The following is a 12,912-nucleotide window of genomic DNA, read 5'->3' as shown; positions in this document are numbered from 1 at the left end:
TTCAGAGGTGTGCCAAGCAGTGTTGCGCTGTTGCTCAAAAATAAAATGTCATGTATCACACATGACAGTCCATCAAGTCAGCATGGAAATGCCAAAATCTGCAGTTACAGTAGTGGCCACTTGAGGTTTGCTCCAAACATGCGTCGATCTCCATAGACTGGTATGTTAAAATGCCGGACTTTCAAGCATTAAAAAGATGTTCATAAAAGATGTTGTGAGAGGCCACATCATCTTCATTCCTTGATACCTTTTTTATTAAGTCATGGATACTGGAGTTGCCGGTGTAACTGGTGATATATACATACATATATATATATATGTTTATCTTCTTCCCTTTTCCATCCATCTCTTTTTTAGGAACTGTTATGCAAGGAGATATCTTTTTAACCCTCTGAGTTTAAATACTCTTAGTTTGTAAAATCCTCATCTATAAAGAGGGAAGAAACCAGAATAGTTTTTGCCAGATACAACTTCCTGTTTGCAATTATGACAAAAATCAAAAAAAAATTTCAGTAGTTACAGAGTAAAGTCTGAAGTGTGACAGGATTATTAGAGGGGAGAAAAAATAATCTCCAACACGAAATTGATATTTTTTTTAGATATTTCTCTCTTTTTCTCTTTGACTACTTGATACTTTCACTGCAACCATTTTTCATTAATAGTCTAGAAGCAACCTTCTTTTTGGGGGGCGCTAGTTCAGACCTCAGAAAACACTAAGGCCATAATGATGTCTTTAGCTGCAAGCATAATCCTTAAAGGTTATCAACAATAGGCACTTCAGATTTCTGCAAACTAACCTGATGTAGGAGTGAGATGGTATGCTGACAGCTTGTTGTTAAACTATGTTTAAGGCAGAGGTTTGACACGTTTTGTGTGTGGAGTCACTCGGTGCAGCGTTTAGTCCACATATAAAGCAATTTGCTCGTCTCCGTGTTGCTGACGGTTGAAGATTGATGGCTAGTGGACAGTCTGGGCTCTGACTGTGAAGGTAAAGCTCTAATAAATATTTAGCACCCAATCAGTTGTGAGCCAGTGTTCTCCATCACCACATCGCCGCGTGTCTCTTTCTGTTTCCCCTTCAGAGGGTTTTAAATATTAAATATAGCATCTATGGGTAGAATTTAGTGTTCAAAGAAATGGAAATGAACAAACCCAACATTCAGTATATCAACTTTAATATATCACTGTCCTGATTGTATAGCTGTCCTGATTTTCCATTCCAATTGTATGTCAGTACAAGGCAATGATCACTTTAGAGATGGTTGTCTGACTTTTCTGTTTTCATTAGTTGTTTTTTTTTTTCCACATAGATAACCCAGGCAACAACTGTGTGTCTAGTGTTGCTGTTGGCTGCTGACAGACAGACAAGCAGGCCTGCGAGGGGAAGCTTCTCCACCGAAGGACTGAAGGCTAAACTGATGCAGACTAAGTCACAGTGAAAACGATCCACAATGAAATGTGCGTTTCACACTAATTAAAATTTACTGTAATAAAGTCACCATTTCAATTAATGGTGACTTTATTAATGTTCAATTAAAAATTGTAAGTACAGTGTTTTTCTTATTCATGCAGATTATCCTTTAATGATTTTTGACCTATAAATCTAAACTCTTCCACCTTAGTGCTCTCCATTCTTTAGCGCGGCGCTCTATCAAGCTAGAGAGGGTTCAGCAATCAAGGCTAGATGGTGGGAAAAGTGTTTGCTGAAGCTAAAAAAGAAGGTTAAATCTTCACAATTGGAGCTGGATCCTTTTTTTATTACTTGTGCTAAGGTAATATTTTTAATGAGGATTCAAACTCAGTTGAACAATGTAATGGTTTCACTTTATGTCTCTATAGCTAAAAGTCAGCAGAATTAGAAACTATGGCCAGCAGAGCATATAATATGTTTGCATGCAACCCATGCATGGAGGATTTAGATGTGAGCAGTCCTGTCTCTTTAAAGTTTAAAATGGACCGACATGCTTCTTTGTTAGGGTTACTGACAGAATTCATTTGGACAAAAAAAATAAATTGTGCGCAGACTTTCCCATATAACTCGTTCTGTGTTGCCTTCATCACTTTCACGCACACGTTTACTCACAAGACAAATTCTGTATATATGACAACATGTCAAGGACCAAAGATCAGAGAACCGTCGGAGAGAGGGAGTGTGTGTGTGTCTGTGTATTAGTGTGTTTGACGGGGCTGGTGGTGGGAGAACATGACTCATTAGGTTCTTGAGCATCTTGAGCATCATACTGATGTCCATTCCCAGGTGTGTTATCTAATCCGAGTTTACAGTACACTGTACGTGGCCAGCATATGAAAAAGGTAGACGGTACTTTACTTGATATTGCTGCTGCTTTACAATTTAGTGAAGCTTATGTGCCTCTCCACTGGGTGAGAAAACACCAAACTGATTTATTTTAAATAGTTGTGTCAAAAAACTGATGGGGCAGAGAGTAACTAGTAACGTTGTTGTTGTTTGTAGGTGTTTTGCACACAGCTAAGATATAAATAAGAAGATACCACAGGGCTGGTGTCTTGAATGTTGGATGCAGATAACCCTTCTGTGCTTCCAGGCTCTTTGATCCTGAAGAAATATGGATTTAGGCTCAACAACTTGTGAGAAATATAGACATGATTGCATGGTTCCTTGAGTTTCCTGTGTTTGCTTGCTGTGCTGTCCAGGGTTATTTTTCAGAAACTGGCTTTGAGCAACCTTACACGGAGGGAAAGGTGAGAGTCATGAAAGTCAGATATAAAGTTTAACGTGAAAGCTGAAGCATAAAATAAAAACTCATCTCAATGTGGCTTTACATAGAAACACTGTGTCCCCTACTGGACAGTGTAACAATAGGACATTTTCAATTTCAATTATTTCAGTTTTTAAATATCTGAAATCTTTTCTGCCTTCTGCCTCTGATGATCCAATCAGATTCCAGCTGATTTGTTCCTACTCTTGCTAACAATGGCACAGTTACTCGAGTCCTGATTGGTTGGTTCATGTGAAACGCAGCTTACGAGTCAAATACACAAGCCTGTGCCTTTTCCTGTTTTCTAGGGGCAATTTGTCATTTTGTGTTATTAGTGAAACAACTGTAATTTTCACAGCTCTAAAACATACTGTGGGCTATTAACCAGAAAGTAGCGAATGCCTCTGGGGCACATTGTCGAATGTTTGTGAAAGTAGATTTGGAACACTTAGAATCTGGACACACAATAAAATGGTGGGCATTTTACTGTGTACGTACTACACACAAAGCAGCTGTTACATCCATCATTTGGTGAGATCGGTTAGAAAAGCAACACTGACAAGCAACATTTCTCACAGTTGTTTTGTGTTTCTGTATGAATTCAGTGTTTTAGTTCATTGCTACCATCTGCTTTAAGCCAAAGTGTTACAATACAATATTATTGATTATATTAACTATCTGTAATTTGCAGCTGGGTTAACTGTTACATATACAGTGGCTTGCAAAAGTATTCAGCCCTCTTGAACTTTCCCACATTTTGTCACATTACAGCCACAAACATTAATCAATTTTATTGGAATTCCACGTTAAAGACCAATAATGTGCAATAATAACAGTGTGCAATACACATACACTTATTCTTCTTTTTTTATTACTAAGTTAATATACTGTGTTGTGTTGTTTGTGTTGCGTTGTGATGTGTCATATCGTGTCGTGTTGTGTTATATGTGCCGACGTAGGGCAGTTTTTCAATCTCATTGTACTATTGTACTATGTATGACTGTGCAATGACAATAAAGAGTTATCTTATCTTATCTTAATACAAAGTGGTGTACACGTGAGAAGTGGAACAAAAATCCTACATGATTCCAAACATTTTTTACAAATAAATAACTGCAAAGTGGGGTGTGCATAATTATTCAGCCCCCTTTGGTCTGAGTGCAGTCAGTTGCCCATAGACATTGCCTGATGAGTGCTAATGACTAAATAGAGAGCACCTGTGTGTAATCTAATGTCAGTACAAATACAGCTGCTCTGTGACGGCCTCAAAGGTTGTCTAAGAGAATATTAGGAGCAACAACACCATGAAGGGATAAAGTTATTGAGACATTTAAAGTAGGCTTAGGCTACACAAAGATTTCCCAAGCCTTGAACATCCCACGGAGCACTGTTCAAGCGATCATTCAGAAATGGAAGGAGTATGGCACAACTGTAAACCTACCAAGACAAGGCCGTCCACCTAAACTCACAGGCTGAACAAGGAGAGCGCTGATCAGAAATGCAGCCAAGAGGCCCATGGTGACTCTGGACGAGCTGCAGAGATCTACAGCTCAGGTGGGGAAATCTGTCCATAGGACAACTATTAGTCGTGCACTGCACAAAGTTGGCCTTTATGGAAGAGTGGCAAGAAGAAAGCCATTGTTAACAGAAAACCATAAGAAGTGCCGTTTGCAGTTTGCCACAAGCCATGTGGGGGACACAGCACACATGTGGAAGAAGGTGCTCTGGTCAGATGAGAACAAAATGGAACTTTTTGGCCAAAATGCAAAACGCTATGTGTGGCGGAAAACTAACACTGCACATCACTCTGAACACATCATCCCCACTGTCAAATATGGTGGTGGCAGCATCATGCTCTGGGGGTGCTTCTCTCCAGCAGGGACAACGACCCTGAACATAAAGCCAGGGCAACAATGGAGTGGTTTAAAACAAAACATATCCATGTGTTAGAATGGCCCAGTCAAAGTCCAGATCTAAATCCAATCGAGAATCTGTGGCAAGATCTGAAAACTGCTGTTCACAAACGCTGTCCATCTAATCTGACTGAGCTGGAGCTGTTTTGCAAAGAAGAATGGGCAAAGATTTTAGTCTCTAGATGTGCAAAGCTGGTAGAGACAAACCCTAAAAGACTGGCAGCTGTAATTGCAGCAAAAGGTGGTTCTACAAAGTATTGACTCAGGGGGCTGAATAATTACGCACACCCCACTTTGCAGTTATTTGTAAAAAATGTTTGGAATCATGTTTGATGTTCGTTCCACTTCTCACATGTACACCACTTTGTGTTGGTCTTTCACGTGGAATTCAATAAAATTGATTCATGTTTGTGGCTGTAATGTGACAAAATGTGGGAAAATTCAAGGGGGGCGAATACTTTTGCAAGCCACGTATAATGAATCATGCAGCCTTTCTCCCCTGCCTGTCTGATGTGTTGCATCCAGATGCTCTAAGAGACCTAGCTTCGCCTCTCATTCCTCTCCCTTTCCTTTGTGCGATAGCCTCCTTTTCTCTGTGGGCTTGAATGGTTGTGTATTTGTGTTTGCCCGTCCTCTTTCCAGGTCTGTGGTAGTAAGGAGCTTGTGTGCCTCAGACCTGCTTATCAGGAAGTTGCTCCACATATGGCATCTCATCTTATTTTTGTGATTTGCCGTAATCATTATTGACCACTTATTTATGGTCCTTTACAACAGTTTTAAACATCTTCCTGTGTTGTAATCGACACAAACTATTCAAATTCTGTGTGGCTGTGCAGCTGTATGCTGAGGGAGGGCAGAAAAGTGCAGCTGTACTAGCTGGAAAGTAGAATAAATCAATTAGAAATCAATAACAAGTGTTAAATAAGGACAAATAACAAGGACATCCCATTTTAAGCCATTACTGTGTGTTTTAGGAATTTATTGTATGAGCATGTTTAGGACGTATGGCGTCAGCACTGTAATTCCAGGACAATCAGGGAGACAGGGTGAGCTCCCTTTGATCTGTCTTGAATTTGAGCAGCATATTTCTAAAAAGCAGGAATGAGTGGAAGGACCTCTGAGGATCCACACATCAGTCATTAATCTGATGATGCAGTAGACTTCATGCTCTCATCTGTAGCGGGTGAGTGTGCACCTCAAAGACACTTGTACAGCATGCTGCTGATAGCCCTCTCTCCCGCTCACTCTGCAAGGCATCCAGTACCTACCTGCCTCTCTGCACAATATGTTAGACAAGTCCCTGGAGTAATGCACGGTCAAAGGGAAGATGGATGCGAGAGACAAAATGAAACAGAGCTACTGCTAAATACTGAAGTACTAGCTAAAATATGCACAAGTGATTTTGTATTGTTGCAGCTTCTGTGTATTTTCAGTGTCTGTTTGTGTTGGCTCATTCTTATTAAAAAGGATAGGTTAACTGTTTTGTATTTGTCTCCTGTTGTATTAGCGTGTGGTCTAATTGCTGCACAATTTCCCTTGTGGGATTAATAAAGTTCTATCTATCGGTGTTTTTGAGGTTACGCCTCTACAAACCTAGAAAACTCTGACTGAGACAGGTTTATATGTCTCTCACAAATATAAATTACTTTCTTCCCTGAAAAACACAATGGGCAAATTTCATCCACAGAAGAGTCACGATGTCGTAGAGAAGATAATTCTGGTTTTAAAAAAAAACATGAAATGTGTTAAAAACACAGAAAACGATGAGAAATGTTCTTTTTCGCACATCTCTTCAATCATTTTTAATTCATTTTCTAAAAATCTTTCCTACCACTTTCTTAACACATGCTACCATCCTATGTAACACAATATTATTTCATATGCTGTAACAAAATCTCAGAAATGGATACTTTTACCGACATACCAATAATCTGATATAGCAACAGTCCTAAAAAGAAAAAAACACATATAGAGTAAGTCTAAGTGGCCTGAGATGTAGTCAAATCCTGCCAGAAAGCAGAGATGATCTTTTATCAGAAACAAATATTCATAAATGATTATTATTCTTAGTGTTTTTACACTTGTTCTTATGGAAAAAGGAACCTAAAATACACTTTTTTCCTATATTTTCACTTTAACAAGTAAATGGTGCCAGTGCATCTCTGTGAGGAACAGCAGTCCTTGTATTAGATTTCTTACCCACACAATAGGCTGCCATTAAAAACCCAGCCGAGCCCGCTAAAACCTGGAAATCCTGCGCCTTGGTTTTATGGACAATCAGGCCGATCCGTGTGATCTGCAGAACAAGTTAAAAAAAAATAAACAGAAGGGGAAGAGGAAGTAAAAATCAGAATGGTTTCATTGTTATCACTCCTCTTTTTGCAGCAGGACTAATATCGGTTATAGTTTCTTAATCACAGGGGAGGCTGTCACAAGAGACGACAAACCCAACATCTCACAGGGGTAAACAAATCGCTTGAATTGAGAGAAGCACAGTCTCTACACATGGTCGAGGTTTTTAGAGGGGATCGCTGAAGATCCAAAAAAGAAGGGGGAGGAGAAGGAGAGAGAGGGAAACAGACAAGTCCCAAGTGACAATTAAAAAAGAGGAATGAACTTCAAAAGATGGGAAGCAGAAGGAGGCGGAGGATGGGAGAAGCTCATGAATAACTGATGAGCTCCCCATTTTGTTTCGCCTCTTTTAATTCTCTTTTGTAAATCCAGATATGAAGTGCAGAATCCAAATAACCTGAAGTGTTCAAAGGGAGCATTAGACAACTCTGTGGTTGCTCTGTGCATGAAGCTGAATGCTCCACAGGGAAAACCCACACCCTCCATCCGTGTTACCAAGGAGCTTCTATTTTTAACCAGAGACTGCCAATCAGTTTCTCCATATTATTAATTTCAAACAAGAGGACTGCAGTTGATCAGTCAGTCAGGCAGGCTGCAGGAGCCCCTGCTGGCCTCCTGAAGGCTCGGGCACTCTGGCTATTTAGAGGCAGGTCCTCAATGGAAAAGCAAAATTGCTGCAAGGCTGCAGTCTGCCCTAAAACACAGTCATTTTCTTTTCTTTTCTTTTAACCCTTCTTATTATTGTCATTAGCCTATGATCTAACACGAGGGCATGGGGAAATTTAACCCTCTGCAGTATGAGCTGTACAGGTGGCTGATCTGCTGGAGCTTTTGTTAAAGGTTCAGGTCTTACCTTATTAATGTCAGAAATCTCTATGCCTGTCACTTTGTTTGTTTTCCCCTAGCTTAACAACTGCTCATTGTTTATTCAGCTCATTTTTCTGGGGAACTTATTAAATGTGGTGCAGAGCTCAATGTTGTTTGGGTTCATATCCATGAATCTGATTGAAAATAACAGAAAAAAGTCTCTTTAATATAGTCAAAATAGTCATGCTTTTTCAATATTTTATTTGATAGAAATATCAACATGTAGAGATTTTCAGACGTTCTTCTGAGGAAAAAGAAAAAAAAACTGTGTTCACAAGCTATTAGTCATGCCGACAGCATAGATGGCTTCTTTTAGCTGTTCAAAAGGGCAAATACTTTCACTTGCAAAATGTTTGAGAGTTTTCATGCACACACTGCTTTCTTCAATGTTTCAATCTGCTTTGAATCTGGGCTTCGAATCAGCCATTCCATAACCCTCAATTTACTTGCTTTGAGCCATTCCTTGGTGGTGTTTCTATTGTGCTCAGGATCGTTATGTGGTTGAAAGAGTGACTTCTGGTTCGACTTCAACTTTCACACAGATAACTTCACATTTTAGTAAGTGTCTTTGACAGAATGCATAATATATGCTTAAATCAGTGGCTACAAGCTGGCATGAGTTTCTTCTCATCCTCATAAAATCTGTTCCTGTCGATTAAACAGTTCTATCTTTAACAGTCCATTCAAAGCATATTGCTTGAAAAAGCCTCAGACTAGCAGAGCTTTGCTCTGATGTTCTTTTTGGATAGCAAAGACTTTTTCTGGTATGCTTCACACGCAGGTCAAACTTGTGCAGTCTCTTTCTGATTGCAGATATATGAACTTTGACATCTCTTCCAGTCGTTGCCTGCAGACGCCTTAACACAATTTGAAGGTTTCTGGAGATTTTTTTTTTTTTGCATCAAAAGCTCTACTCTTGGGCTGACTTTGCCGCTAATTTCATCTGAAAATTATGTCAATTGTAGATAATTTTATGCTTTATTTCAGATCATTCAGAAATCTTTTAAACCTGGGTCAGACTAAAAAATATCCATAGCCTTTTATTCTGAAGGCCTTCGAGCTCTCATAAGATCTGAACATGATGACAGGACAGCTTTCAATAACAAAGTCAAGATCATACATGTCAGATCTTTGAATGAAGCAGCTCACCCCATACCCTGTGCCGATTAACACTTGGCTCTTAATCTCGTACCTGTGATTCTCACTGAATGGATTTACAGGTGTTATAAAAGCGCCCTTACTTTTTCTGTTTTTTTATCAACATGGAAATGACTATGAAATATGAGGTCATATATTGTATATCAGCTTTATATGAAGACATTTTTTTTTAAACACAATCAAATATGTTCTTGGTCAGTTATGTAAAAAAATCTAATAAACTAATGTACTAGGATGTACTTATGTACTTTATGTATAAAAATGTTTTCAATTTATTTTGATATATATATATATATATATTGCAAACATTGGACTACAGCTCATTTTATAGCATTTTTTTGATTTAACCTTTTATTATGAAATTAATTATGTTTCTTCTTTATAATGGGTGTAAAAAAACTATGTATAGATATAGCCTATATGTATGTGTAGTTTTAATGTCAGAGACCCTGATTGATATCTTTGATTACCTGGCATGGCAGATGCAAAAAGCCGCTTTATCAGAGGAAAGAGAAAAAGAAAGAAAAGAGAGTAATAGGAGTTAGGACAGATCAAGGGTTAATCTGGTACAAGTACATACTCCAGGGGTGTCAAACTCAAATACACAGTGGGCCAAAATTCAAAACTGGAACAAAGTCGCGGGCTAACGTTAATATTTATTGAAATATATTTATTTCTCTAGATATAAGAATGAATCTTTTCTTATGGACTCAAACACGTTTTGCTGAAAAACTGAATATGGAACAAGCAAAGCTTCATACTAAAAATATATATATATTAGCTGTATAATACCAGTAGGCCAGCTCTAATAGTAATTTGGTATGGCTTCGCGGACCAAATGTAATTAGGCTGCGGGCCAGAGTTTGACACCTATGACATACTCAATGAAGAGATCTTTAGGCTTAAAGGGGCTTCAAAACAGAAAGCTAGCTTTATGTTTACTCCATCAGTAAGACTTATCTGCTTGTTAACCAACTTAGCATCATCATACAGCCACAGCATACCACAGAAATACATCTCTGAGGTTCTTTCAATTTTGCATTGGTTTATAAAATAGAAATTCAATTCAATTCTATCTTCTTTCATTTTTTATACAGCACCAAATCACAACAACAGTCACCTCAAGGCACTTTATATCGTAAGGTAGACCCTACAATAATACATACAGGGAGAAACCCAACAATCAAATGAATATTGTAGGCATTCTGGGCTCAGCCAATCAGAGCCAGAGGATTTTGTTACACGGGCATTTTGCCGTAACACGGGCAGAAATATTGCCGTTAAGTCCCTTCGTAACTTGAATTTTTCGTTAAATGGGGTTCCACTGTACTTCTTTCAAACCCCATCTTTGTAAAATAAGGACTGTAAGAACGTAATATGTACAGAAAGATTAAGGCATCGAAAGATTGAATTTTAATAATACCTATAGGTGGTAAACATAGCTATGTGTTCTGTGTCCATCGTTACAACGTAGATTTGCCACTAAAGCACAATTCATGTCAAGTTGAAGTTATCGCTTATCTGCGTCAGTTATGTACATTTAAACAAAGAAGAGCTTTTTTTTAAATTTACATTTTTACTCTTTTTTTTTTCTTCTTTCTTTAACGGTATCAGATTCATCTCAAGCTAAGAAGCTACTTCCTATCCCGAAGTGCACCCCCTTCGATTTATCAGCAATCACATGGTCACAAGGACTCAAGCAACTTTGATTGAATTTTAATGTAGAAACTTTGTGACTATCATCAGCTTTAAAGTTAAAGCTGTTGACGGTTCTATCTTAAATGTATTAAAAAAAACCATTAAACCCTCATCACATCCAGTTGTTACTTTTCTGACAGTACATAGTTTGAATTTCAGTGACAACATGGCAAGATTCCATTTCAATCCATTAAACGTTTTTATAACTACAGATGAAAAGATTTGTTACGTCTCATTATGTCTTATTTGAGTGTCCATGGCTTCTTAAGACGTGACTTTAATTGCCTCCAACTCTCTCTTACTGGGATAAATAATAATATTGTTGTTTTAATTACTCCACTTAGAGGAGATAATTGTTTGGACTGCGCAGACAGGTTTGTCGTGCCAAGATAGCAATGACATCATACTGCTCAGTAGATTCACATATTTTGCGTGCGCAGGAGACACACAGACTCTTAGTAAAACACCCACTGTGTAGGCAGAAGGAATCAGATTAAAGAAGATGAAGTAAGATGAAATGAAACCTTAATAATGCCAGTGAGGGGATATGTGAAAGCAGTAAATAACTTAAGCACATGACAAGAATAACAGAAACTCTTCGAAAGAGTCGAGTGCCTTTTCAAACATTTAAATCAGATTTCAGATTGGCAATCAGGAAAGACTGTGAAATGTCTTAAGCAGGATTGAAATGGGCATCTGTGACTGAACAAACAAGCTACTAAACTACTAGATGTACTGAAACCTCGGGTTTTACCTTCAACATATTGTATTTATTTTCTTCCATCCTTCTCAGATCTGCTGTCAGTCATCAGCATCACTACATCTGCTTGAAAATGCAATTGCTGCAATCAAGCTGCTTCTAAAATAGAACTGAAAGAAAGTAATTAAAGAGCAATGATTTTATTCACTAATGACATCTCCAGGCCAAGTCTAAGAGCGCCTTTGAAGTAATACTTCACTCTAAAGGTTTGTTTGTGTTACGAAACACTTACTGCCAGTATGTTTATGTAGAAATCTTGGATACTTGTGCTTTATTTATTAGTTTACATAGTTTTGAGTTTCTGCTACTTACACTAGCATACACTATTGTTATAACAAATATACAGGACTGCTTTCTTCCATTTGTGCAATATCTCTGAAATTCTGTCTATCCTGTCTCAGAGTGACACTGAAAAACTAGTTCATGCATTTATTACTTCTCAATCCTCATGTGAATGCAGTGTTAAAATCCTGCTTTTTCCAACTGAGGCAACTGTCAAAGGTCAAGTCTCTTCTAGCCAAACTCAACCTTGAAACATTAATACATGAGTTTATAGCTTCTCGTCTCGATTACTATCATGCACCTTTCATCGTAATCAGCTGGTGCAAAAAACATCACTGCTAATTTTTTTTATCTGGCACAAGCAAGTGAGAGCACATCACTCCAATTTTAGCGTCCCTTCACTAGATTCCAATTCGTTTATGAATTCATTTTAAAATCCTTTTATTTGTCTTTAAGTCTCTTAATGGTTGTGCCCCATTAGATCAGTCCGAGCTGGAGCACCTTTACTCCAGCTCGGACGTCCCGCCTCATTCTCTCAGGTCAGCAGACCAGATGCTTTTGCTTATTCCAAAGACGGAACGTAAACTCAGAGGTGACAGGGTTTTTGCAGTTGTGGCTCCAAAATTGTGGAATGATTTTCCACTGCATGCTCCTTCGCTCACCGTTTTTGAAATCTCATTTAAATACACACTTTTACTCCCTGGCCTTCGACCCAGTGTGAGATGTCTATGTTACATTTATGTACTCGTTTCCTGTTTAACTTCAACAGCTCTTTTGTTTTTCTACATCTTTTACCTTCTGTCATGTGTTTGTCTTTTATATTTTGTGTTATTGTACAGCACATTGGTCAGCCCTGTTATTGTTTTAAAAGTGCCTTATAAATAAAGTGCTATGGTATGGTACTGAACTGTACCCTGAACCACTCTGTAGTTATCCTGCTATAGGCTCAGACTGCTGGGATTATGCCCTGAGCACCTCTCCTCCCCTCTCCTCTATTTACTCCCCATGTGTAAATGTACCACTACTGCATGCCATCAACTTATGTGTACTTTCTCCTCTAGTTTGCACCATTTGCAGAGTTAATTGTTTTTGTGAAGTGGTGCTATAGAAATAAAAGAACCAAATGGGACAGGCGAAAAAAAAA

At 38.3% G+C, this 12,912-nt stretch overlaps 1 protein-coding gene across 4 annotated transcripts in view; it reads right to left on the bottom strand.

The window, feature by feature from the left end:
• hoga1 (4-hydroxy-2-oxoglutarate aldolase 1) overlaps positions 1–12,912 on the bottom strand; it is a 70,832-nt gene that overhangs the window by 46,687 nt on the left and 11,233 nt on the right. For all 4 annotated transcript variants that reach the window (XM_005749592.1, XM_005749591.1, XM_013915044.1 and 1 more), the window contains one exon: positions 6,851–6,947. In XM_005749592.1, the coding sequence (XP_005749649.1) occupies positions 6,851–6,947 (97 nt within the window). The remainder of the gene's footprint in view (positions 1–6,850; positions 6,948–12,912) is intronic.

This window comes from Pundamilia nyererei, unplaced genomic scaffold, assembly GCF_000239375.1.
Source record: "Pundamilia nyererei isolate P.nyererei 1_Seehausen unplaced genomic scaffold, PunNye1.0 scaffold00250, whole genome shotgun sequence".
In the NCBI taxonomy this organism is placed as follows: domain Eukaryota; kingdom Metazoa; phylum Chordata; class Actinopteri; order Cichliformes; family Cichlidae; genus Pundamilia; species Pundamilia nyererei.
The sequence above is the reverse complement of the archived record's forward strand: the minus strand, read 5'-3'. Positions and strand labels throughout refer to the sequence as shown.